General features: G+C 34.9%; 1 protein-coding gene across 2 annotated transcripts in view; it reads right to left on the bottom strand.

The window, feature by feature from the left end:
* Positions 1-3,594: 3,594 nt before the first annotated feature.
* Positions 3,595-25,917, bottom strand: part of LOC117925318 (5'-nucleotidase domain-containing protein DDB_G0275467) — a 44,012-nt gene continuing 21,689 nt past the window's right edge. For both annotated transcript variants that reach the window (XM_034844314.1, XM_034844315.1), the window contains 6 exons: positions 24,834-24,931; positions 23,947-24,070; positions 23,666-23,755; positions 20,413-20,457; positions 9,446-9,766; positions 3,595-3,848 (listed from right to left, as the gene is read on the bottom strand). In XM_034844314.1, coding sequence (XP_034700205.1) covers positions 3,819-3,848; positions 9,446-9,766; positions 20,413-20,457; positions 23,666-23,755; positions 23,947-24,070; positions 24,834-24,931 — 708 coding nt within the window. In that variant the 3' untranslated portion in view covers positions 3,595-3,818. The remainder of the gene's footprint in view (positions 3,849-9,445; positions 9,767-20,412; positions 20,458-23,665; positions 23,756-23,946; positions 24,071-24,833; positions 24,932-25,917) is intronic.

Raw genomic sequence — 25,917 nt, 5'->3', positions numbered from 1 at the left:
GGCCAGGGTGCGCTGTATTTCCCATGTGATCAGCAGACACCAGTAAAACGCCAAAGGAGGGTCCTCTAGGGTGTTAATTTTATTTTATTTTCGAATATGGTATTTTAAAATATTTTTTAGAACTTAATATTAAAGTCATCAGTATAATAGTTCAAAAGTTATCCATACTGAATTTTGATAATTCAAGGATAAAGAATAAACGTACTATTAAAGTCATCAATATAATAGTTCAAATGTTATCCATATTAAATTTTGATACCATACTAAATTTTGATAATTCAAGATAGAGAATAAGCATACTTCCAAATAGGTTATTAGAGACTTTAATGATACTATAAAAATGGTTGCAAGTAAGTATATAAGTAATACTTCAACAATTATTGTAAAATGCATTACTTTAAGAAATGACATATTAGTTGTTAAAAACAGTGGGTTGTTAAGCTTAATTAAAGATTATAAATTGTTATAATAAGAAGAGTAATATTCATAATTTTGTTATATTATTAATGAAGGATATTTGAAAGCTATTTTAGGATTTAAATACTTATAATTGTCGTCATATTTATAGAGAAGTAAATAGAACAACAGATTGTTTAGCTAATAAAGGTATTTGTATCTAGAATCAATCGTTTAGTGGTCAAATTTCCCTAATAATGTTAAAAAGTTTAGTTTTGAAGATTGTTGTAACTTATCTTTCAATCGTATTTATAAGTATTCTATTGTGTAGTCTCCTTTTATACAAATTAAAAAAACATACACACACATTCAATTGAGGTCATATTTTCTTATTACTATAAGTTTGGAAATATTTTTGGAACTGTCATATTTTTAAAATTATTTTCTTCAAATATTGTTTTTTCCTCCAAAATCTCATGTCCTCCATCAAATAGTTATACAAGGATTAAAACATAAAAAAATATTGAGTGGATTTTATAAAAGCATAAAAAACTATTACATAGAAATTTGAGAAAATATCCATAGGATGAAAATTAATTAAAATTAAAAATATTAAAAAAAACTCAAAAAATAATTAAAAAAAAAAAGTAATTCTAGATCTATTAAAATTGTTATATATATCTAATTTAAATGTGTTCATGGTTATAAAAGACATAACGATATATTAATGATTATTTTTTATTTAAAAATATTTATAATTTTATTTAAAAATTTATATTTATTTTATATTTAATTATTATACAAAAGATATAAAAATGATTTATTAAAAAAGGTAATAATAGAATAAGCTGAGTTAACTAGTAATAGATATCACGAATCATTAGTACCTTTATAAACTTCTACATGACCATAACGAGCAACACACCCTAATTAGTCATTTTTATAACAACTAAATCATAAATGTCCCAAACACTCAAGAAATTACAAGTTCTTCTAAATCATCCGGAGCAATTTCAATTTGGATAGGTGCTTGTGAAGCCCATTTCAAAATGGATGAAGCTTGATTTCCACTCAATATAGCCTTTGAACTTGAAATTTTTGGATAAATTCAAAATTATTTCAAATTGGTAAGTGGTCAATTTTGGGATTCCAAAATGCTAAATTCGAAATTGAAGTTCATGATTTTGAATTGGCTGGCTAATTTCGAATTCAGTCATTACCAAGTTGTCTCCTTGCATTCCTCATTTCAAAATGACCAAAGCATTTTGAGTTCAGGCTTCGACTTCAATCCTTTCATCTTCTAAAGGTTATTTTGCATTTTTCCTCCCTTCATTTGCTTGCATAGACCTTTAATATGTCAAACTTGATTGAACACTTTTCTATCTCCCTCATAATATACTTTGCTCATCTCTTTGGCTTATGCCTTAATTCCATTTATTTTGCCTCGATTCTTATGATCATCCTTACAAGCCTAAAACCTCTCTTTTATATATAAATAACTCTTCATCTACCTTCATCGATGAACACACTTCCCTTTTGTATCTTTTATATCCTTTTACCTATCTTTTAGTTCAAAATATACATCAGATCATCAACCAAGGTACTAGTATAAATTTAAGTTAAATTAAATGGTTTATACCTTATATTGAATATAAATAATGTCATTTATGCAACTCTTAAGGACATATTTGGGCACTAATCAATGCACTAGCTATATAGAAAAAGCTAGTGCCTCATTAGCATTATAACAACATGAATATAGAGCGATATATTGAAGTATTTTGGGAAGAACTTCAATAAATTATAAGATAACTTTTGTAGAGCATTAGAGTTTGTCCTAATTTTTGTATTATATAAAAGATAATTAGAAATATTGGTTTTTTAGATGAAGGATGTGTGAAAACTGTGCAAATACTTGAGGCATGAGATCACTTTTTTTTTTTTTTTTTATCATAATGAAAATTTTGTAACGATAAAATAGATGTGACTCTCACATTGAAAGTAGAGTATGTGTATTATGGTTATTTTTTCTTGTGTACCATTGTTCTCATAAATATAGATTTTTCTTAACAAAAAAAATTAAAAATTAAAAGTAATATAAACAAAAAAAAATTACATGGTTAGATATATTTTTATTTTATTTACATGTGCTAAGATCCAAATAAATAAACATTTTATTTGGCATTAATATAAAAAATCTCTAGTTAAAATAAATCTTTTATTTCAAACCTTTAAACAATAAAATATCATTTCTAAATTTAAATATGGAATTAACAAATGTATAATTATAATTAATTTTTGAAATTATCAAGTATAATATTTGCCAAACAGTAATTTCATTTTTTGTCTATTATATATTTATTTTTATATTTAATGTGTTCTCACTAATTATTTATTATCGTTTTGTGTTTAATATGTCAAAAAATGATTAAAATCAAGAAAAATGAAGAGACCAAAGAGTAGGAAAAAATTTGAAATCAAAGAAATTTGATAAGAAATCAACATATTAAAAAGAAAAGAAAAAGGTGATTGGAGAGATTTATACAATATGAAAGTTTAAAAGAAAGGGATAAACTTAGAATTCTCAAAAATTGAGGTATATATATATATATATATATATATATATTTATGAAAGCATGTTTTCCCAACGTCTCCTATTGAAGAAAAGTGCGGCCGACTTTTTTTTGTGGCACAATAGAATGGGGATTGGCTTTCCTCAGCTAAAAATATTATTGTGATTAGTTCTTTGATCCCCTACAAGAAATAGAATACAAACATTATAATTAGGTTTTCAGTCTGAAAGGCCATTAGCATTTTCTAACATTTTTGGAAAAAGAGGATGAAAATATTTTGTAGATTTTTCTCTTTTTTATTTTCTTTAGAAATTAAGTCAATCTGCCATCTTTCACAGCTAAAAGATATTGTATTTTAAAATTATTTTATTTTCAATCAATTTTCGTATTCATACAATTATTTTTTGAAGCAGCTTTCATTAAAAGAAATAAGTGAAAATAATTAAAATATATTATTAGAAAACATCGTGAAGGTATTTGTTTTCTGTAAAAAATACAAAAAAAAATAAAAATTTAAAATTTAAAAATATATATATATATCAACAGCGTTTTCTGAGTGTGGAAAATAGTTTACTGAGAGGCTCAAAGTTTTCCCTTCTTTTCTCAGCCTATTTGCAATGAAAAAGAAACTTACAAAAATGTATATTATTTTGAATTTATGTTGAAAGAATGAAGGGATGAATGTAATAAAATCAATGTACTTACAATGTACGTACATATTGTAACATATTCTCTTGTCACATCAAGTGGCTGAACAAAGTGACCAAAGTGACCTTTAGTCATCATATGTTCAACAATGAATACGAGTCTAAACATCTAAATCCATTTCCAATTGCCCTGCAAAATTATCTACAGAGTCTTGAAAAAGCTTGAAGGAACCTGAGAAAGATTAAAAAGGAAAAAACATGCTGTGAGAAGAGCTGCAGATAGGAATTTTATGATAAAAATATGATAACTAGCTAAACTGTCTCAGCATCTTCATAAAGATGGTTGGATGGGATGAAAATCTGATCAGGGAAACAGAAGATGTTAACTGATGAAGAGGAGGTTTAAACGCTCAACCTAGACAGTTTCTCCTGTCTGAGAAGTGTAACTCTTAGCACATCTTTACTGGAAATGCATAAACCCTAAACATATTCATAAGAAGAAACGTATGCAAGCATGAACATTCAAAAAATAAATAAATATGAGAGAAAATGAGGGAATGGACGTTCAAAGATGCAACCGAGCATTTCTATTTTAAAGCAAGTATGGTCACCACTATCATTCCTTACCGTGATAGGAGACAAGATTCCAGACCAGAAACAAACCATATTTTAATTTACTTAGAATACATGCTCAGATGGAAATTTTTAGTGTTCAGGGTGCTTGTGTTTCATTTATTAGTGGGCACTTCTATCCCAGTCTAATTATTTTTAGATAAGGGTAGTTGGTCTTTCCATTGCTCTAATTTAACATCATTTAGGCCTAAAAGAGGCTAAAACTTTTATATAAAAGTTTTGTTATTAAATCCTAGGATTTTTTAACAGAAACCATAAGGCTTTTGAGCTTTTGGTTGCTAGGATTTAAGGCTAAAATCTTTTTCTCTTTTGTTGGTTGAGAATGCCAGACAAAAGTGGTTTCACCTCTCCCAAAAAGAAGCAAGCAATTCATTTTCCATTTCTTTTTTCTTCTCTCCTATTCCCCCTTCTCTTCTTCTCATTAATCTTTGACAGAAAAATCATTAACAAAAAACAAAAGAATTCAAAATGAGATTGTTAGAGTAAATTATGATATATATTGTGGATCCAAATCCTATGAGCATAAACTTTTAGGTAAATCAATTGTTCAATAGGGATCAAAACCAGGAAAAGTAAAAAAAAAAGCCGCAGATGCACAGAACTAACCTACAACATTAAATAGACCATTTCTACCCAAATTCAAAAAAGGGAATGTCAAGGCCCCTAAAGCTCTCAATATTTGTGGCCCTCTTAAATGAAACTATCTGGTTCTCAATATTCTTGTTTCTCTCTTATTTTTATTACGAATATGTTATGATTAAAAATCATTCCCCAGCAAATGGAATCCTTTCAACCACTTGAATAATTCTTAACGGTTTGGTCTTAGGAATCATTAAGTACACATGAAAACCCATTGAATGCTTCACTTATAACAAGTTTCATATTGGATGTATTTATTGGAGGGATTGCATGCACAAAAGATATCAAATATGATTTTTATTTTCATTAATTATTGGAGGGACAGCGCGCTTTTTAGATTCTCCCATCCTCTACCCTTCTCGCCCTCAGGAATAACTAGAAAAGTAGATTTTCTGTTGGTAGCGAACTCCGAGATCCTTATGAACCTTTCGTGGTTGTTGAAGCCAACTTCCATCAAATGGACACAGAATTTCCCCCTATACTTTCTGTTGAACCCCAAGTGACTCTACATTTCGATGGCTTTCGTCAAATGTTCAATCATCCACCCGACTTCATCCTTTTCAAAGCCTAAGACAAAAACAGAGTCTCTACTGTGCTCTGTAATCGAACACCAATTACCTCCGTGCTCACCTTCCAACCTAACCAAGAAGGTCTTCCTCTCCACAGAGACCTTCAACGTCCTTACCATATACTCTATCGACCTTTTTAGTTGATAGCTCAATTAGAGTTTAAGATAATACTCACTATTGAAACTTACAAGTATGCAATTTATATCATTCATTGTTAATCTCTTGGTTACATCAAATATTCTTACTTATAGATTTTACAAAACCCAAAAGATATAACAAACTATAGAAAAAGAAAACATATGTAGTAACATATTATAACTCTTAATTTTTTCATAAAATTTATAAAACTTCCAAATAATTGAAAAAGAAAATAGGAACTCCTTTAAAATATAAAATCTTTTAGAAAAAATTTTAGAAAGTAGAAACTTTTTATAAGATACAAACATTTAGAAAATAGAATTTTTCTAGAAGATAAAAACTTTTGAACTTTTTACAAAGAAGCCACTTTCTAGGCAATAGAAGTTTCTTAAAAAAATAAAAATTTTAAAAGTACAACAATGGATTACAATAGGATTTTTTTTTAAAAAAAAAAAAATCTAAATTCGAAGTTCGACTCAAATAAACCAACTCTTCTTAATTATGACTCTAAAAACTAAGGGTATGTCTAGTTCTTAGAAAATCTGAGAGAAAATGTAAAGGAAAGAAAAAATGAAGAAAAATAAAAAAATAGATTTAAAGTTAACAAATATTTTTTATATGCTACTTCAAACCCATTTCACTTATTTTCTTCTTTTATGTAAAGATTAAATAATTTTAAAATGTACAAATTTCTAACTAATTTTAATTATTTTTTATTTTTTTTCGTATTTTATATAATGAAACCAAACATGAAAAAATCATTTTCCTTAATATTATTTTTTCTTTCTTTAGTACTTTTTGGAAACCAAACATAGCCTAAAAATTTGATTCAAGACTCTTCTAGGTTGGCGTGACTCTTTTGTAGGAAGAAGAATAAAGAAGGTTTGGAGAGATGCTCCATTATGCATCCTTTGATAGTTTGGAAGGAAGAAATCAAAGGTCATTTGAAAACTAGAGGCAATTAATCCATGCACTTAAGATTCTTTTCTTTGGTGCCTTGTATTGATGGGTAAAGATGTACATAGATGAAGATATAAGTCTATAATAGATTTTGTTGATTATTTTGGCTTAGGCTAAGGGAAGGGTTTTTTTTATCCTTTAGCGCTCTTTGTATATGTTCTTGTATCTTAGACTGCTATTTTTTGGTGCTTCTTAATACAATATATATTTCTTATTGCCTATAAAAAACTAAAAATTTGATAATTTACTCAAATACTCTTAATGAGGGTAACTCCATATTTCTTTGTCCTTTTATATTCCTTTCTCAAGTAAACCATGGAGGACCCACCCCGTAGCATGGAAACAACTACATAACTAGAGACATTCTCATTCCAACCTTCCAAATTCTCTTTAACGACTTTCAACTTTTTGGTAAAAACAAAACTCACAAGGTTGAAAAATACATCGCTCACTAACCAAATTTTGAACAAAACACTAATCCATCTTCCTTGAGCCACATATTTTCAAACCTAAACTAGCATTTCCCTTGTTTCCCAACAAACCACAATCTAGAAGGATCATCAAATGATCAAAAAGGTCTAGGCAAAGTAAACTAGACAACATTGGAGAAGTGCTCTTCCATGCCTTCCAATAATAGGAATAGTCTAGCTTCAATAAAGCGGTATTATCCTTGCTACAACACCAAAGTAAACTCCCATCCAATCAAGGGATAGTCAACCAAAAAACACGTCATGGATGCGAGGAGCCTCCCATAATAACACATTTTGAAGGAGAAGAAAACCACATTAAACTCTCTTCCAATACACCATGAATCCTCTCACAACCCTTATAGTCCCAAGTTTCCCAAAAAGCCCTTCCCTCCTCTCCAACATTGTAATACACCCTAAAATTTTTTATGGGTAAACACAGAAGAGAATATATTAAATAGAAAAGGAAGTTTGGAGGGCAACCCAAGGCATACAGGAAGTATACAGCAAGTGCCAAAAGGCTCAAAAGAGCAAAAAGAGCAAAACAAGAGTAAAACAAAAACCTCACCCGCCTTCACCTAGAGTTCAACCAATAAAAAAAGTCGATTAAAGATAAAGGGTCAACATCTATATACAACTTTGTTCAAGACCATAAACTACATACAAAAGAATACTTCGACCTATGTATTGTTAAAAGCTATCCTATTTCTTTCTTTCTACACTGCCCAAAAAAGGCATAAAGGAGCCAGCTTCCAAGCTTTTTTACGCTTCTTGCCCACAAAAGGCCCAAACCAACCAAGGAGAGTCTCCCTTACCGAGCAAGGGAGAACCCAAGTCACCCCAAAGAGATTGAATAATAACTCCCACAAAACTTTAGTCTTCGTGCAGTGGATTAAGATGTGATTAGTAGACTCCTCTTTGGCTAGACAAAAGAAACATCTATTAGCAAGGGTCCAACCCCTCCTTTTGAGTTGATCCAAAGTTAAAACTTTTCCCCATGAGGCTTCCTAAGCAAAAAAAACCCACTCTTGGTGTAATACACCCTAAAATCACCCTAACAATGTCATCCAAACAATTCCTAGAATGATAGGAAAGGGCAAAGACCCCTTCTTCAAAATCAACAAATCCAATCCAACACTCTATTAGCCTAGATGGCTAGATCAGCATCTGGCCATCCACAGCCTCTTGCCATTGGTTGCCCCACAATCCAGAACACAACCCCCCACCAAAGTTCAGAACAACCTCCAAGAACATAGACTCCATTTTAGTTTCTTGTGAACATATCAAATCAGCACTATGAGATGAATGAGAGATTTCACCAACTTCAATTTTTTTTTTTTTAATAAACAAAGGCATGTATTAAGAATTGCCAAAAAGAGGTGACACACCCTATGTATACAGACAATACACACAAAACATCCCAAAACAAGAACCAAACATGTACAGATTTCACTAACTTCTGTTTGTCCAAAACATTTAGACTTCTAAAATTCTAAGAAATTATTCTCAAATTCCTTGATCAACCCTAAAGACCAACGCACCTTTCTCCCTTCCATCATAAACATCAGAACTCACAGAACTGTTCAACTTTCTCAGTTCCCTGTCTTTTCCAGAGCTGGCTCCTTTCTTTCCTTTCTTCGAGTCCATAGAATTGCTATGGCCCCACCTGGCCTCAACACTCATTATAGCCCCAAAAATTCCCTCCTTGTAGTCCTTAATAGACATCTCCAATATTCATTGGGAACTCATCATCTGCTATGAAAATGCATGTAACTTGGATGATTATTTTTAAGCACGAAATTTGCATCATACTTCACATGAAAAAACAAAAGGAAACTCCTTTTTCATGCTCTCAAGGATTTTTTGAAGCATATGAAAGACACCAAGGAAAAGAGAACCCAATTCTCTCATAAACATGAAAGAGATTTCTAATTGTTTCCACAAAGGAACTCACTGGCAACAGGATTACCTTCTGGGGAATAGAGTTTCCAACAATTACAAACCTAAGCATAACCAATAGCAATGTTTCACTAGAGTGCCAGAAAAGGGACATCAAAGTGCCAATACATAAGGATGTCTTTCTAAATAAACTTTGTTACTAATTCCATCCAAACAAACCATTGTCTTTAATATTAAGAAATGAATCAGACAAGTAGTCACTCAATTATTAGGAAAAAAAAACATCCTTAAAATTGCAGAGCATATCACATATTCTTGTTTTCTATTTTGGAGACTCCAATGAACAAAGTATCAAATTGTTGTGAAAATTAACATAATGGGAGTTGTGCTAGAATGGTTTCCCAGACCTTCTATGCTCAACTCCAGATGCAGTCAACAAGAAAAGCATAAGCATAAACCATAAAACCATGAATCAGTAAAAAGAAACAATAAAGACCTTTCTTCATAGAAACAATCAAACCTACCTTCACATGATGTGGCATAATCTTGATGTCAAAGGGTACATGAAACCATGCTTCTGATGGATAGAACAAAAAGTTCTCTGGCTTACTGGTATACACATCTGCATATTGATGGATGTTATAAGCAAAAGCAGATTCTTGACCTGTGTCAGTGAGGAATGTGGCTCCAAAAGATCTATTAAACATTTTCTTCATTGTGCAGCGTGCCTTCTGTCTCTCATCATTTAGCTGCTCATAAAGTGATTCATATTCTTCACTTCTCTTACCATTAGATACAGTCGCATGCAATTTACCAAGAAGTTCTTGTATTGCATGAAATTTGGCCTGTATCCAAGGCAAAGACATAAATTATAGAAGGATATACCAGAATTGAACAAATAAAACAAGGACCAAGTCATTCAACAAGGTAGACATCTATTTAGATCTTCCTTGAATTTTTCCTGTTTCTTAATGGAAGATATATAGAAATAACAGATATTAACTTAAAATATATGTACTACAACAGTGTCCAAAGTTATTGAAGAATTTCTGAATTCCTTTATTGATTTTTTAGGTACACACCATACACATATATATACACAAATGACTGAATAAGAAAATATCAATCTAGCTTGATTCTCTCCTAAAATTAGGAAATTGAATCATCCTAAATGATCTCTCCTTTTTTATTCCTAAAATACTTTCCTAAATTAAAAACCCTAACTTTGAATGCCAAATTTCAACACTCCCCCTCAAGCTGGAGAATATATATCATATAATCCCAGCTTGCAAGTTAAGTCTTCAAAGTTAGGCCTAGGTAAAGCTTTGGTGAGGATGTCTGCGGTTTGGTGCTTGGTAGGAACATAGTTCAATCTAACCGTCTCACTAGTCACCTTCTCTGTGATGAAGTGTCTGTCAATCTCAACGTGCTTGGTCCTGTCATGATGCACGGGGTTCTTTGCTATGCTTATGGCTGCCTGATTATCACACATCATCAGAATTGGAGATGAACTCGTTTGCCCCAGTTCACTAAGAACCCTTTTTATCCAAATCCCTTCACAGATTCCCTGTGCAAGAGCTCTGTACTCAGCTTCTGCACTACTTCTGGCTACAACTGATTGCTTCTTACTCCTCCAGGTAACAAGATTTCCCCAGACAAAAGAACAATATCCAGAAGTGGACCGCCTGTCAATGATGTTTCCTGCCCAATCCGCATCTGAGTATACTTCAGTGTCACGGTTCTCTGTCTTTCTGAAGAATAGACCTTTCCCTGGTGTCATTTTTAAATATCTAAGAATCCTGTAGACTGCTTCCATGTGTTCCTCGTGGGGCTGTGCATGAATTGACTTACAGCACTCACTGCAAAGCCAATATCTGGCCGAGTGTGTGAGAGATAAATCAAGCGCCCGACGAGCCGCTGATATCTCCCCCTGTCTACCGGTGTACTTTCTTTCTCGATACCAAGTTTCTTCTGACTATCCATAGGAGTATCAATTGGTTTGCATCCAAGCATACCGGTCTCCTTAAGAAGATCGAGTATGTATTTTCTTTGAGAGACTACAATTCCCTTCCTTGATCTAGCCACTTCCATACCAAGGAAATATTTCAAATTTCCAAGGTCTTTAACTTCAAACTCCTCTGACAAATACTTCTTCAGATTCTGTAATTCCTCCATATCATTCCCAGATAGAATAATATCATCAACATAGACTATCAATATGGCCATTTTCCCGGCATGAGACTTCTTGACAAATAGAGTATGATCAGCCTGACCTTGTTTGTAGCCCAGCTTCAGGACTGCTTTTGTGAATCTATCAAACCAGGCTCGGGGAGATTGTTTAAGGCCGTACAAGGATTTTTGGAGTTTGCAAACCTGATTCTTTGTCATACTTCCTTCGAAACCAGGTGGTATTTCCATGTAGACTTCCTCTTCTAGGTCACCATTTAGAAACGCATTTTTTATGTCCAGTTGTTGCAAGCACCAATCTTGATTGACAACCAATGAGAGAAGAATCCTGATAGTGTTCAGTTTTGCAACAGGAGCAAAAGTCTCCTGATAGTCTATCCCATAGGATTGTGTAAACCCTCTAGCTACCAAACGAGCCTTGAATCTCTCGACTGATCCATCTGCTTTGTATTTTATGGTGAAAATCCACTTGCACCCCACAGGCCTCTTCCCAACCGGCAAATCTGTGATAGTCCACGTCCCATTCTTCTCAAGTGCATCAATCTCATCTTGTACTGCCTTCTTCCATTCTGAAATTTTTAATGCCTCTTGTATTGTGTTGGGAACCTGAGTATCATCAAGAGAAGTAGCAAATGCTCTGTAAGATGGTGATAGCCCTTCATATGTAACATAATTCCCAATTGGATGATCTGTACATCTCCTAACACCCTTCCTCAATGCAATCGGCAGAGTAGAATCATCAATGCTGGGAATTAACACCTCTCCAGCCCTATCCTCACCTATGTTCTCTTCAGGAAGACTTGAATTGGAGTCAATATATTGGCCACATGTTGACTGTGATCCGTGCTCTAATTCCTGTCTTTTCCTCCTCCTGATGTAAACTTGTAAGTTCTCATTAGCAAGTTGTGGGGCTATAGGTTGAATAGGCATGGGAGACTGGATGGTCACAGGAGAAGGAACATTGTGTGCTGGCTGGCTGGACTGATGACGGTATGGGTGTGGACAACTCAATGGGCGCGAATTGGAAAGGATTTGGTGACTCTGAGTGAAAAGAAGGTATACCCTCAAGAAGAGACTCCCAAACTTGATGTTCATTCATGCTCTCCCCCTGAACATGAGATTTGGGATAGAAGAAGACACGTTCAAAGAAAGAGACGTCCATGGTGGTGTAAAATCTTTTGTTGGTTGGAGAATAGCATTTGTACCCTTTTTGGGTTGGAGAATACCCTAGGAAAATGCACTTATTGGCTCGAGGAGCAAATTTGCTACGATTTTGAGGATACACATGAACGAATGTCGTGCAACCAAATACTTTGAGTGGTAAATCAGAAGAGACTGCACGGGTGTGAGGAAATTGTTTTAAGAAAAGTTGGCGTGGGGATTGAAAGGTAAGCACTCTGGATGGCATACGGTTAATAAAATAAGTAGCTGTGAGAATAGCTTCCCCCCAGAAATAGTTTGGAACATTAGAGGAAAACATAAGGCACCGGGCAACCTCCAAGAGATGTCTATTCTTGCGTTCAGCCACCCCATTTTGTTGTGGGGTGTCAACGCAAGAACTTATGTGGATAATGCTGTGATTTTGAAGATAAGTACTGAGACTACTAGTAAAGTATTCCTTTGCATTATCTGACTTGAGGACTTGAATTTTGGAATTGAATTGATTTTGAACCATAAGATGGAAGGTTTGAAAAATGTGCCCGACCTCTGACTTTTCTTTCATAAGGAAAACCCATGTTACCCGTGTATGATCATCAACAAATGTCACAAACCATCGAGTACCAGAAATATTTTTTATCCGGGAGGGACCCCACACATCACTATGTACTAGAGAGAAAACAGTCGAAGGTTTGTATGGGATTTGAGGATAGACTGTTCGAGTATGCTTTGCAAACTGACAAATTTCACAGTGATAAGATGCTGGATTTTTATTGATAAATAATTTGGGAAACAATTTTGCAAGGTAAACAAAGCTAGGATGACCAAGGCGATAGTGTAACATTATAATCTCACTATCTTTATTGACCTTAGAATTTGACACAGAATTGAAAGACTCTAACATACTCTGAGACTGTACGCAACTTGCTTGAGAGACTTGGTTTGAGAATTGGACACAATAGAGGAGGTAGAGCCCGGAACACAGTTCAGCACTGCCAATCATCTTCCCCGATTTCAAGTCCTGAAAAACACACAAGTTTGGATAAAATTTAGTAACACATTGGAGATCACGGGTCAATTTGCTAATGGACAAAAGATTACAATTCAAGTTTGGAACATGGAGGACAGAGCCAAGATATAAGTCTTTAGTAAGTTTTATAGAACCTGTCCCGGCAATTTTTGACTTTGAACCATCAGCAATATGGACAGATGAATGACCATTACTTGGCTTGTAATTTTGAAGAATGGCAGCATCTCCTGTCATGTGATCAGAAGCACCTGTGTCCACAATCCACGACTTCATTCCTCCTCGATTAGCAGTGAAGGCTACACCGGTAGTACTGCCACTGCCAACTTGGCTTAATAGTTTCTGTAGCATCTCCATCTGCTCTTTGTTGAATGGACTCGGCTCGGGAACTTATGTGCTCTCAGAGTTGGCAGCCACGTGTGCTCTGCCATCTCTGTCAGACCGTGGCTTTGGTTTCCAATCAGCCGGTTTGTCATGAAGCTTCCAGCAAGTCTCCTTATAATGGTCTGGTTTCTTACAATAATCACACCAAGGCCTATCCCGTTTCTGACGATCTCCACCACTACTATTAAATGACCGAGCAGCAAGGGCAGAGGCATCCAATGTTGGGGCAGGTTGCTCTTTGGATCCCATCATCACTTTCTTTCTACTTTCTTCACGCCTAACCTCTAAAAAAGCCTCCCTGAGACTTGGTAGGGGTTTAATGCCCATGATTCGGCCTCTAACATCATCCAATTCCCTGTTTAGTCCTAGGAAAAACTTGAACAGTCTCTTTTGTTCCACAATTTTCCTGTATGTTGCTGCATCATCAGGACATTTCCATGAGTGAGTCTCGAATAAGTCAAGGTGCTGCCAATACCTTGTGAGTGTGTTGTAATACTGAGTAACTGTCTGCTCTCCTTGACGGAAGTCATGTAGGGCTGATTCAACCTGAAAAAGTTCTGAAATATTTTCAGAACTTGAGTAAGTTTCTTTGGTTGCATCCCATATGTCCTTTGCAGTCCTAAACAGCAAGAAATTTTCACCTATGTCATTGTTCATGGAATTGATAAGCCATGACATGATCATGCTGTTTTCAATCTTCCACTTCCTGAAACCCGGTTCTGTAGTTTCTGGCATGGCTGCTTCTCCAGTGAGGTACTCATCCTTTCCTTTACCGCAAATGAACAGCAACACAGATTGTGACCACTGTAAATAGTTATGGTCATTTAATTTGTGTCCTGTGATGAGAATAGGAGAGGAATCACTGCCACCAAGATTTGGAATTTCAGATCTGCCTCCTAATTCTGGTGACGTGACGCTGGATACTTGTGATGATGCCATTCCGTATTTGTCATGGACCGGAAAGGTAGAAGAACACTTCCCAAGGCACGTGCAGGGATTGGAGTTGAGGAAAAATAGCCGGAGGACATCGGAAAACTGATCGGAGGGCTCGCGAAGGCAAAAGGACCCCAAAAGAGGCACGTGCAGGGCTTGGATGGCAGAAACAGGTACGTAGGGTGGCTGGTCGGCGTCAGGCGAGCTTGGAGTAGGAAGCGCGTCGCCGGAAAGTGGCTCACGCGCCCTCACGCGCCGACGCGTGAGATGCAGTCGCCAGCCGGAAAAACGCGCGTGGGCGGCGCGTGGATGGTTTTCTGGCTCTGGTGTATTGGGAAAAGTTGTAGATCTCCTCCAGACGCTCCTTGCGGTGTGAAAAAAAACCGTCGCCGGAAAAGTTCGCCGGCGGTGAATGTTTTCTGACGAGACCGACCGGAAAGTGTTTTCTCCCTTGGCTCTGAGAACAGGGACTGATGACCGGAATGAGAGATGGCCAGAGAGAGAGATGGTCGGATTGAGAGATGGCCAGAGAGATTTGGCCGGAATGAATGATGGCCTGAATAAGAGGTGGCCAGAAGGGATTAGGGTTTCAGAAAACTGGCTCTGATACCATGAAGAATTTCTAAATTCCTTTATTGATTTTTTAGGTACACACCATACACATATATACACAAATGACTGAATAAGAAAATATCAATCTAGCTTGATTCTCTCCTAAAATTAGGAAACTGAATCATCCTAAATGATCTCTCCTTTTTTATTCCTAAAATACTTTCCTAAATTAAAAACCCTAACTTTGAATGCCAAATTTCAACAGTTATCAACAATAAGAAGTGTGTCTCCAATCAAATCAGGGCAGCAACTAGAAAACCTTTTAGACCTATTGATGGGTACAGTTGAACCCACCATCCAACACCAAACCCCCCGCAAAACAAAACCACCACACTCAAACAAAGGTGCAGACCTCTTGGTCTAGCCCATGGATTAGTCCATGCATGCATGTCATCTGATTGTGGCTAAGGAATCACCACCTGAGATTTGAAAAGATAATAAAAACAAAAATAAAATAAAAAGAAAAAATGCCCTAATGACTTGACCCTTAGCCTCTACCATCCTTTATGCCTTTCCCCCATTACGTTTCAGATTTCTTGATAAATACAGAGATCTCTTTTTACCATTGCTTGCTATTGCAGGAAATATAAAATGCTGCAAAAAAACTTGTGAATGAAAACAAGGTGAATAAAAGAGGTCCATCCAACCATCAAAGTTTTTGTAGTTCCCTTGTTTTGAAGGCTCACACAATAGCCAACCACCTGCATGCACAGGCACATGCATGCCCAAGTGCACGGACACACACCGTAAATTTCTTCAATGAAGCTTTTTATTAACACTTAAAACTGCAATTTTTACATAGTTAAAATAATGATTTTATCAAACTTTTGAGTGTTAATCATGACTTTCTAACTGAGATAATGCTAAGTCTTGTCTTGAGTACTAATGTGTGCATTTAGTGGAAAAAGCAGCAAAAAGGGGATAAATAATCAGAGATATGTTTCAGGATTTGGAAATGATTTAAGGTTGATGGAGTCAAGAACAGTGCCTTGGGAAGCAGTAGGAATTCATGGAGGGAAGGGGAATTGAAGGAAATGCAAGAAAAGCTAAGAAAAGGAAGCAAAAGCCAGTTTGCTCACACAGATATGGGACTATGCTAAAACGAAGTGAATGAAAGCGAAAGATTAAGATAGCTCGCTCAAGCAAACTGTAATCACACAAAAGCAAACTTCGTTCAACAAATGATGTCATGCAAACAACTTGGGAGAGCCCTCATGTGAAGTCAACCTACATGCAAGAACAGATCCTTAAGCAACCACTCTGCGCATGAGAATGTGTAAGCATCCCTCAGCAAGGTCTTTACGCTCACATAAAAGAACTAAGTTGCTCCCTGCTGAGCAATCACACGAAATCCAAAGAATGCTCAAGCAAACCTTCCAATCTCAGCAGCTCACACAAGCGAAGCTGCCTCATCCACATGACATGTGGCCGAACCATCTTAGAAACCTTGTTACAGACATGAGCACACCTGTGACAGTATTATGCGTAGAGCTGAATATGGTTACCTACTGATGGGAACCTATGCTAAATCTCTTAATTCCATTTTCATATGAATCTCTAAACAAAGATGTGACCTGTTAGGGTAAATTAGGGTTAGCCACACACCATATTTAGGCTTTTCATGGATGCATACAGAGAAACTTGGTTACACAGATACAGCTTTTGTTCCTAATTAATACAGCTTCTTTAATTTTCCTTATTATCTCTAAGTTCTGTCAATGTCCACCATAATTTTTGAGTGTTTTCCCTCAACCATGAGTGGCTGAGTCTCTGCTCTGAATGAGTACTAATGATGGTTGAAAGTTCAAATGAGTAGTAGAAAAAGAGGCAAAAGCTACATTTACGAATTATTGTCAAGAATATTTGGTTGTGAACTCTTCTCAAAATAGGTTTTTAAGAATTATTCTAAAACTAGGGTGTTTCCTAAAAACATATTTGAATTGTTTTCAGTTGTTTTTATTTGTTTTCTAGGGGCTGTTTTAAAAAAATAATAGTTCAAATGGATAATGATTAAAAATAAAACTCTAGAGGTAAAAGTTATCTTTAAGAAATATTTGAAAAGACTCAACATTCCAAGTTCCCAAACAAACTGTTGTTCTAGAAAATATCAGAGAACTATTTTTGAAAACAATTCTCAAAAATTTTTTAATTTTGAAAACATTCCCAAATTTTTCCCATGCTTTACTCAGTTTTGAGTTTAATATTTATATGGACAAGTAAAATTCTATGTGCAGTTCATCACTAATTAAAATGCAGTGGATACTCTTTAGGGGTCCTTTTATGCCTGTGAAAAATTTGATCATCAGCCAACCTAGTGCAATCTTTGTGTGCTTGCAATCTGAGGAGAATCTACAAGATGAATGAGAGGTCAGCATGTTGATGACTCAAAACAGGGTGATTCATGACATATTGCAGTGTGTTAGAATCTGAAAATCATGTTTTAAAATTTAAGTTACAGAGTTGAATCGGTTTGAAGAGGCAACTCAATCTTGAATTGACCTTGGTTCTAACCTATGGAAATTTTGTTTTCTCTTATTTTGAAAAGGGTACCGAAATTGTGAAACCTCTAGAGTACTTTCTAATATTGATTTTAGTTTAATTTCATTCAATAATGTCTTAAAAATCATTATTTTCACTAGTATTTTGTTTTAGTTAAATCTTTTTTTTTATAGGTAAATAAAAGGGTATATATAAAAAGGGGGTGCCAAATGAGTGTCTCAAAGTATATAAGAAGTATATACTAGTCACCAAAAGGTAGAACCCATAAAAAAGAGGCGCTACAAAAAAAAAACACCTACCCTCACCGAAAATCCGACCAATCAAATAGAGATGATTAAAGACAAAGGACCATCATCCATAAACATCTAGGTCCATAATCACAAATTACAAACAAAAGAATTTTTCAGCCTTTGATTCGAAAACACCTCATTTTCAAAAACAATTTTGATCATTTCCTTCCAAATTGTCCAAAAGATACATAAGAGGGCTCCCTTCAATGTCTTTTTGAGCTTTTTGTCCATAAAAGAACCATGCCAACCAAGAAGGGTCTCTCCAATCATAGAGGAAAGAACCCAAGGCACAACAAAGAGAGCAAAAAGCAAATGCCATAGAACCCTTGTCTTTACACATTGAGTAAGGATGTGGTCAATGGATTCTCCTTCGTTATGGAAAAGGAAACATCTATTTGCTAAAAACCAGCCCCTCCTTTAAACTTGATCCAAAGTTAAGGTCTTTCCCCACATCATTTCCCATGTAAAGAAGCCCACCTCAGGCAATATGCAGGAGCTCCAAATGATGCTCATAGAAAAGGAGACTAAACCTCTAGACTCCAATCAGAAAAGAGGTTTTGATAGAAAACTTTCCACTCTTTGACTTTGTCCAAAGCACCCTGTCTTCCTCATCCTTATACATTCTCTTCTCTTGAAGTCTCAAAAGGAACCACTCCACACTTTCCACCTCCTAATCAGTGAAAGGCCTAGAGAAGTAAGGAATCTAACCACCCCCTTCAACTAAAGAATTCCAAACATCCGCCACCCATGCCTCTTTTGAAACCGTTAAGGTAAATAAAGAAGGAAAGGTAACACACACCGGTTTGTCTCCACACCACTTGTCCTTCCAAAACCTCACCCTCCAACCATTACACACCAAGAAATAAATACTACCACTCAAAGATCTCAATTCTTCCTTGTGGCTTGCCATAACCCAACACCATACTCGTCCCTCACTTCATAAGAGTGTCATCCTCCTTCTTCTACCTCATACTTCCCATTGATAACTTGCTTCCAAAGTGCCCCCCTTTCATCAACAAAATGCCAACTCCATTTTTATAGGAGAGCCTTATTGAGCGCCAATAGACATCTAATGCCCAAACACCTCTTCCTTTTATCTAAACACACTATCACCCACCTTACTAAGTGTGGCTTCCAAACAAGGGCCCCTTAGTCCCAAAGAAAATTCCTCTAAATCTGCTCTAACCTCAATCTACCGACCTTGGTATACAAAATAAGGACATAAAGCATATAGGCATACCAGAAAGAGTGCTTCAAATCAGAGTAATTATCCCTTCTTTAGAGATATATTGTCTTTTCTATATGGCTAACCTTTTATGGAACCTTTCCTCCACCACATCCTAAAGCCGCCACACATTTAAACAGGGCACTCAAAGGAAGACCCAAGTAAGAGCAAGAGAGAACACCCGCCTTACAACCAAACTCTAAGGCCAAGCCCGTTGGTATTAACTCACTTTTATCCAAATTGATTCTCAACCCTAAAACGGCCTTGAACCACATAAGCAACCAAGTTAAATAAGTCATCTGATCATGTGAAGTTGATTAAATCTTACCGGTTGCAGCAGTGAAATTACTTTGCATTAGACATGACTAGCCAAGTTTTTTGTTCCCCAAGGACGGTAATCTAGACACTACAAACAGTGGTGATCCCCACTCCAGTTTTTCGTGACTAGGATCATCATGTATTAAGCTTTAGTAATGTTACAATAGAGAGTTTTGGTCAACTTTGGTCCTAGGATTCTTGATTTTAAGCACAATTCTACAAACTTTCCTACCTGTGAACAATCTTGGAAAAATAACTTGAATTGCTTTTTATTTTTCATTTTTGGTGTATGTGATATTATATATTGGGAATTATTATGAAGGTAAAACAGAATATCTTAGTGGAAAGAGCAGAATCAAGGTTCTCGAATTGAGAATATCACCCGTATAAGAGGCACCTTCTTTTCTAGATTTCAATTTTTAAGCAAGGAAACCCACACTCCCCAACTCCCATGCCTACGCCATGCAGGAAACTTGTGGTAATTCAGCAATCACAAGATTCCGAATAGAAGGAGCAGAATCATGGTTCCAGAGTGGGGAGAGTTACCTGGTTTAACAGACTCATACAACTAAGGCGGGTGAGTGATAGAGTAAGAAAGTGAGCAAGTGAGACAGCTATACATACATGCATTCATACAGGCAGGTGAGTGATAAGAGTAAGAAAGTGAGCAAGTGAGACAGCTATACATAGAGACAGCTACATACATACATACATACATACATATATATATATATATAGAGAGAGAGAGAGAGAGTACGAAATAGAAATGGCTAAAAATTGTAAGTAGCCTACAGTAAATTAAAAATAACAACGTAAAATCTATTTCAAGAAGGGCGAATAAAATTTCCAGAAACATACCTGTTCAAAGCGGTAACTATCCTCATTTTGTATTTGAATTTCACTCTGCATTGATTAATCAAATAACCATAAGAACATAATTTGCAAAAGTTTCAAGACTTCAAGCATTGCAATTAGAAAAAGAAACATTAAAAAGGCATATATCTTGACTAGCTTTACCAATCATGGCCATAATCTTAAGTTACTTTACTGGAAATAAATGCATTCAGAATAGACTAACCCATGGGTCCTTTGCCATTTTACAAGCCTAAATTACAAGGTTATTTACAGCAACTCATATCCATTAGTTCTTTTCTTCTTTTATAAGGATACAACCCAGATCACCATTTAGAGTGGCAAATTCAAAATGGGTCGTTTTCTACATTGTTAGGCATCATTTATCCAAGCAATACACCAGTACCAACCCTTCAGTCCATGATTAACATCACATATCAAATTTGAAGGTTCACATATCATAATACACCACATTTCCAACTCTGATGCTGTCTCTATTATTAGTTAATAGGGTAAAAATCACTAGTTCAAGCAGCACTGACTTAAGAATCCAGTTAACTTAAAAGGCACCTACACCAAACAAACCAACTTAATCTCCTTCATTTCATTTCTCAAAAGAAAGCAAATTAGATTTACCAGGTTGCTGAATGATCTCTTTTTCAAGAACCCATCAAGATAAAGGTTTTATTATCCTTTCAGTATTAAGTGTGATATAGTAACTGAAGAAGTCATTTATGAATTCTGAAGAGTTCCTGTAACATCATGTAATATGTTTAAGCACCTATTCAAAAGAAACCTAGAGTAAAGATAAAAAGGAGGGAATAAAGGTGGGGAGGTTGGGGGGGAGAAATAAAATAACGAAACCTAATCGTTGAAACTTTTAAAAAACATACCTCCAAAGTGCATGACATGATTTATGTGGAAAATGTAAAGAAAAAGAAAAATGGAAAAGAAGCAAACTTGTGACAATGAAAAGTAAAGAAATTCAGGATTTCTTCAGAATTTCTGAAATTTCTCTATCAAATCTTTCCACAGTTTCTTAGCTCAAGGAAGAAGTGAACCATTCCCTACAAACATAGTTTGGAACCGTGCCAACAAAAGTGGGCTTTTTTGCTTGGGAAGCCATTTGGGCAAGGATATTAATGCTTGATCAACTTAGAAGGAGGAGATGGATTATTTTGAATAGTTGTTACATATAAAAAGGCAAGAAAAATCAGTTAAACACTTGCTCCTTCATTATTCCATAGCAAGAATCTTGTGTCGGTTCGTTTTTTCTCCGTTTGAAGTGGCATGGGTGATGCACTCTATAAGAGGAAACCTTCTGAATTGGCATAGCTCTTTTATGGGGAAGAAATGGAAGAAAGCCTAGAGGGTCACTCCCTTGTGTTTGTTTTGGACCTTATGGAAGGAAAGAAATAGAAGGTCATTCAAAGATGAAGAATGGTCGATTCAAGCAATCAAATCCTCCTTTCTATTTAATCTTTTGGGTTGGGTTAGAGTTTATATAGATGATCCTCTTACAACCATGATAGGCTTTGTAGATTGGTTGAGCACTAAGTATGGAAAGAAGGTTGTTTTTGTTGTTTTTCTCCTTTTTTGTTTGTCTAATAAGCACTATATGTATACACTATATGTACTCTGGTGCACCTTTTTCAAGCACTTCCAATATATTTTTTTGTTTTGCATATCAAAAAAAAAAAAAAATTAAAGAAATTCTGGGAGGAAGATAAGTTAGAAGTATACCAAGGGTGTACCAATGGAATTTTGTTTCTTATGATTTCAGATTCTTCTCCAAGAGATCTTAAGGAATGCACCTCAAATCATAGAAGAAATCCACCTTCTAAACTTTGGAAAAGCATAACCAGAGGCCAATTTTCTTACGATAAAAAAAACTCTTCCCATAAGCATTCATACTCCAAGATTCATTAGGGGGTTGGGGAGGAAGAGATAACACAATCCAAACCCCATGTTTCACTAAATCAAGACTCTTACTTCCAGTGCAAGCAATAACCAAAAATAAGACATTCCTAGTACGCTAACTTAACAAGGAAGCAAAAGAGCTCTAAAACATCTCATAAAATCTTAACATATGATTTAAATTTCACTAATTGACTATTGAAAAAAAATTGGTATAAAAATAGAAAATCTTTAGAAAGTCTTACAAGTTCTAAATTTCCATCAGAGTTAAAAAGAAAATAAAAATAAGAAATAAATACATAAATATTAAAAAAAAATTCCATTGTGTGGTTAGGACTACCAGAATAAGTGAATCCAAGTGTGGCCCACATCTCTTCAAACCTGACTAGCATGTACTGCCTTAATAGAGTAGGCTATTGGGTAGGCTTTCATGTGCGGAAACCTACAACACAACCCTCACTACGAAAAGCAATTGAATAACCCAATATGCTCTTTTCAATGAACTTCAAATTAATGGAAATAACACCATACGATAAACTAGGAATTTATGGGTAATGGTAGCAAATTACTCTTTCTGACAAATAGAGTATGATTGTAGGAAAAAGGGCACATAGTGCAAATAGAAAAATACCTACAACCACAAAAAATTTAACGACCTCTAAAACATGGTTGTCAAGGAAACAAGGACCTACTATATGGTTGCATAGGTACATTCACAAAAACATGAACACACAAGAGCCATCTCATTACATCTAGATTTTATGGACTTTAAGACATCCCAAGTCTGCGTCTGAATGCTTGAATGTCCATATCTATAGATCACAGGTATTGAAGCAAAGGTTTCCATGAAAATAATAAAAAGGTACCATGAGATACAACTAGATGGAAGATATGGTGAACTACCTAGGACAGGCCAATAGCAAGGTCAATCACTAGACTGAGATTCCCCAATAAAGTTTTCTGATTACACCCTAGGTGCTCTCCAATAACAAGTTAACCATTTATTACTTATTCAACTCTGACTAGAAGAATGACCATTATGTAGAATGTTTTAGTCCTTGACATTTCTGAATCACCACTAAAGCATAATAAAAGTTCAATATGTATGCCATAAACATTTGATAGGTAATAAAAGTTTGATACATATGCTATATTGAAGCTACTAAAGTTTGAATATTAAACCAAAACTCACACAAAAAAATGTTAGTTTAAGTTTTAAAAGCATGCGTACTTTGTTACACTTTTAATATATTTTTTTGCTTGCCTATAAAAAAAAAAGTCTTAAAAGACTAATTCTACCAACAAAAGAAAAAGGCTGAAAATAAAGTGAGAGAATGCATACTTCTAGTTCCTGGATGATGGCAGCAGTACGCCAGCCAGCCTTTGAAGGACCTCGTAGGTCACTAAATAGGTGGTCCCCAAAGTACATCACCTAAAAGGAAAGAAAAAAATTCCTAGTGGTTATAAAGGTGGCACATCACAGTTTAAAGCAGAAAGAAATGAGAGAAGATAAATTCCAAGATATAGATTGGCAGAAGCAAATAAAGTAAATAACACCTTTAAATATTGAACTTTTTCAACAAAGTAAATAAATCTTTAAAGGTGAATAATAATATGACATACCTCTGGTCCATTCCACTTTGTAATATTCAGGAAAGATTTAAGGCATCCATGGTAATAAATTTTATTTGGAAGAAATGCATCCACCTTTGAGTACGCTAAGGTGTCCTTCTCTATGTCGTAACAGCTTCAAGAAACCATTTTTTTTATCCGACCAGAAAAGGTATCAGTGTAGCATGTAGTGGTTTGTCTTTCAAAGATTTAATCAAATAGAACTCAAAGGCAAGAAGGATATAAAAGAAAACAGGGAACAAAACAAGAAGAAAATAAAAGCAATGATCTAAATCAACTAACTAAAATTTTTTCTCAATAATATAAGGAAATTTTGATTTTAGGCATGAAATAGCATTTTTCATTAACTGCATTGGGGCCCTCCTAGAGGGCAAACAGTTATATCTTTTCTTTTGCCTTTTGATGCCCTTTTATACCTACCATGTAATTATCTGATTAAAAAATATATATATATACCTACCATGTAATTAGAAAAGGCCCCCTTTCTGTTAGACATTATATTAATAAAATCCATTTTCTGATACAAAAAATTGTAGGGATCAGTTTTTATTCTAAATTTTAAGAACAAAATTTCATAATTGAAGTAGAAGACCATGAATTAGACCTTTCGACTGCACAAAGGAAACAAGCTTAATCATTTGTCAGGTATAGAATTACTGGTTCCCAGGGAATTCTTTTCCTTTGTTTGCCCCCCTTCTTATGTACTTGATTTTGTTACCTTAGAACCACTGTCCGTCACTCAAAAAATAATTATAAAGAAAGAAATAATGCTTATGCAACCCAATACTGCTAAGTTGGTGACAAAGCAAAGCACCATTTTATCATATAAGCAAAAATCTAGAAGCAGATGATGCATTTAACAAGTTGATGTTACAAACCGGAATGGATGCTCGGATGAGTAGAAGTTTGGCTTATTGGCTTTAGCAATCACAACATCAAAAAGTTCCCTCCAGGATTCTCTCTCACCCAAAGAATCCTAACAAAAAAGGAGCAGCTCAAAGGCAGAGCCAAGAATTTATTTGAGAGGAGAACCAACATATACATTAGTAAACTGCTGATTCAATGGATAATCTATTTCATTCATCAAAGGCTTTGATATTTATGTGTAAGGGGAGAGAAGATCATATCCTTGCATTTCAAACTTCCTTTTCACGAAGATTCTCAACAGAATTTTATTAACAAGGAATGGAACATCTATACAGAAACTTGTATTACCCTTTTAGTGATCTACATTACAATTTACAAAGCATGCAACTAGTCACTCCAAGCACACAATACGATACAATTAAAATCTATACATTTAAGGAGAAAGAATGCAAAGCTTTTCCTTTTCAAACAATATACTATTTACCACAGAAAACTAAGAACAAAATAGTCAAAACTTAGACGCCATCTGGATGCAATTTTTGTTTGAACATAAAAAATATAGGTTAGTTTTAAGTATTAAGGCATAAATAGCAGATAACTCCATATATAGCACATAAGCCTCCAAGGTCTAGCTAAGAAGACAAGTGGAGAGAGAGAGACAAACAGAGAGAGAGATCAAAAGTTCTTATTCCCTATCCTTATATTCAATTTCTCTTATCTTATGAAAGTTACATATGATTTATGCTCCTAAATTATTTCTTTTCTTTATATGTAACTGAAATTTCTAAAACCCAGATTGATACTTTCCTCAAGAAGAAAAATTATCCGCACTTGGTGTAATCAAGAACAATAAGAGGCAAACTCAAAAAATGTTGTGGCAAAATGTCTAAATAAATAATTCATAACCACCAAAAATTTTAGAATTTATAATATTTAAAAGATGATCAAGAAGACCAAACCAAAATGAATAGATTATCATTATTCAGCAGATTCACCAGAATAGAAAAGATCTTGGATGTTTAAAATATTTCTCATTCGTAAAGGTTTCAAGAAGGATGATGATGGGATCTCTATGTGATAAAGAGAGAAAGAGTC

The sequence above is a fragment of the Vitis riparia genome, chromosome 11 (assembly GCF_004353265.1).
Source record: "Vitis riparia cultivar Riparia Gloire de Montpellier isolate 1030 chromosome 11, EGFV_Vit.rip_1.0, whole genome shotgun sequence".
NCBI lineage: Eukaryota > Viridiplantae > Streptophyta > Magnoliopsida > Vitales > Vitaceae > Vitis > Vitis riparia.
Note: the sequence above shows the minus strand (reverse complement) of the source record. Positions and strands in the feature narration are given on the sequence as shown.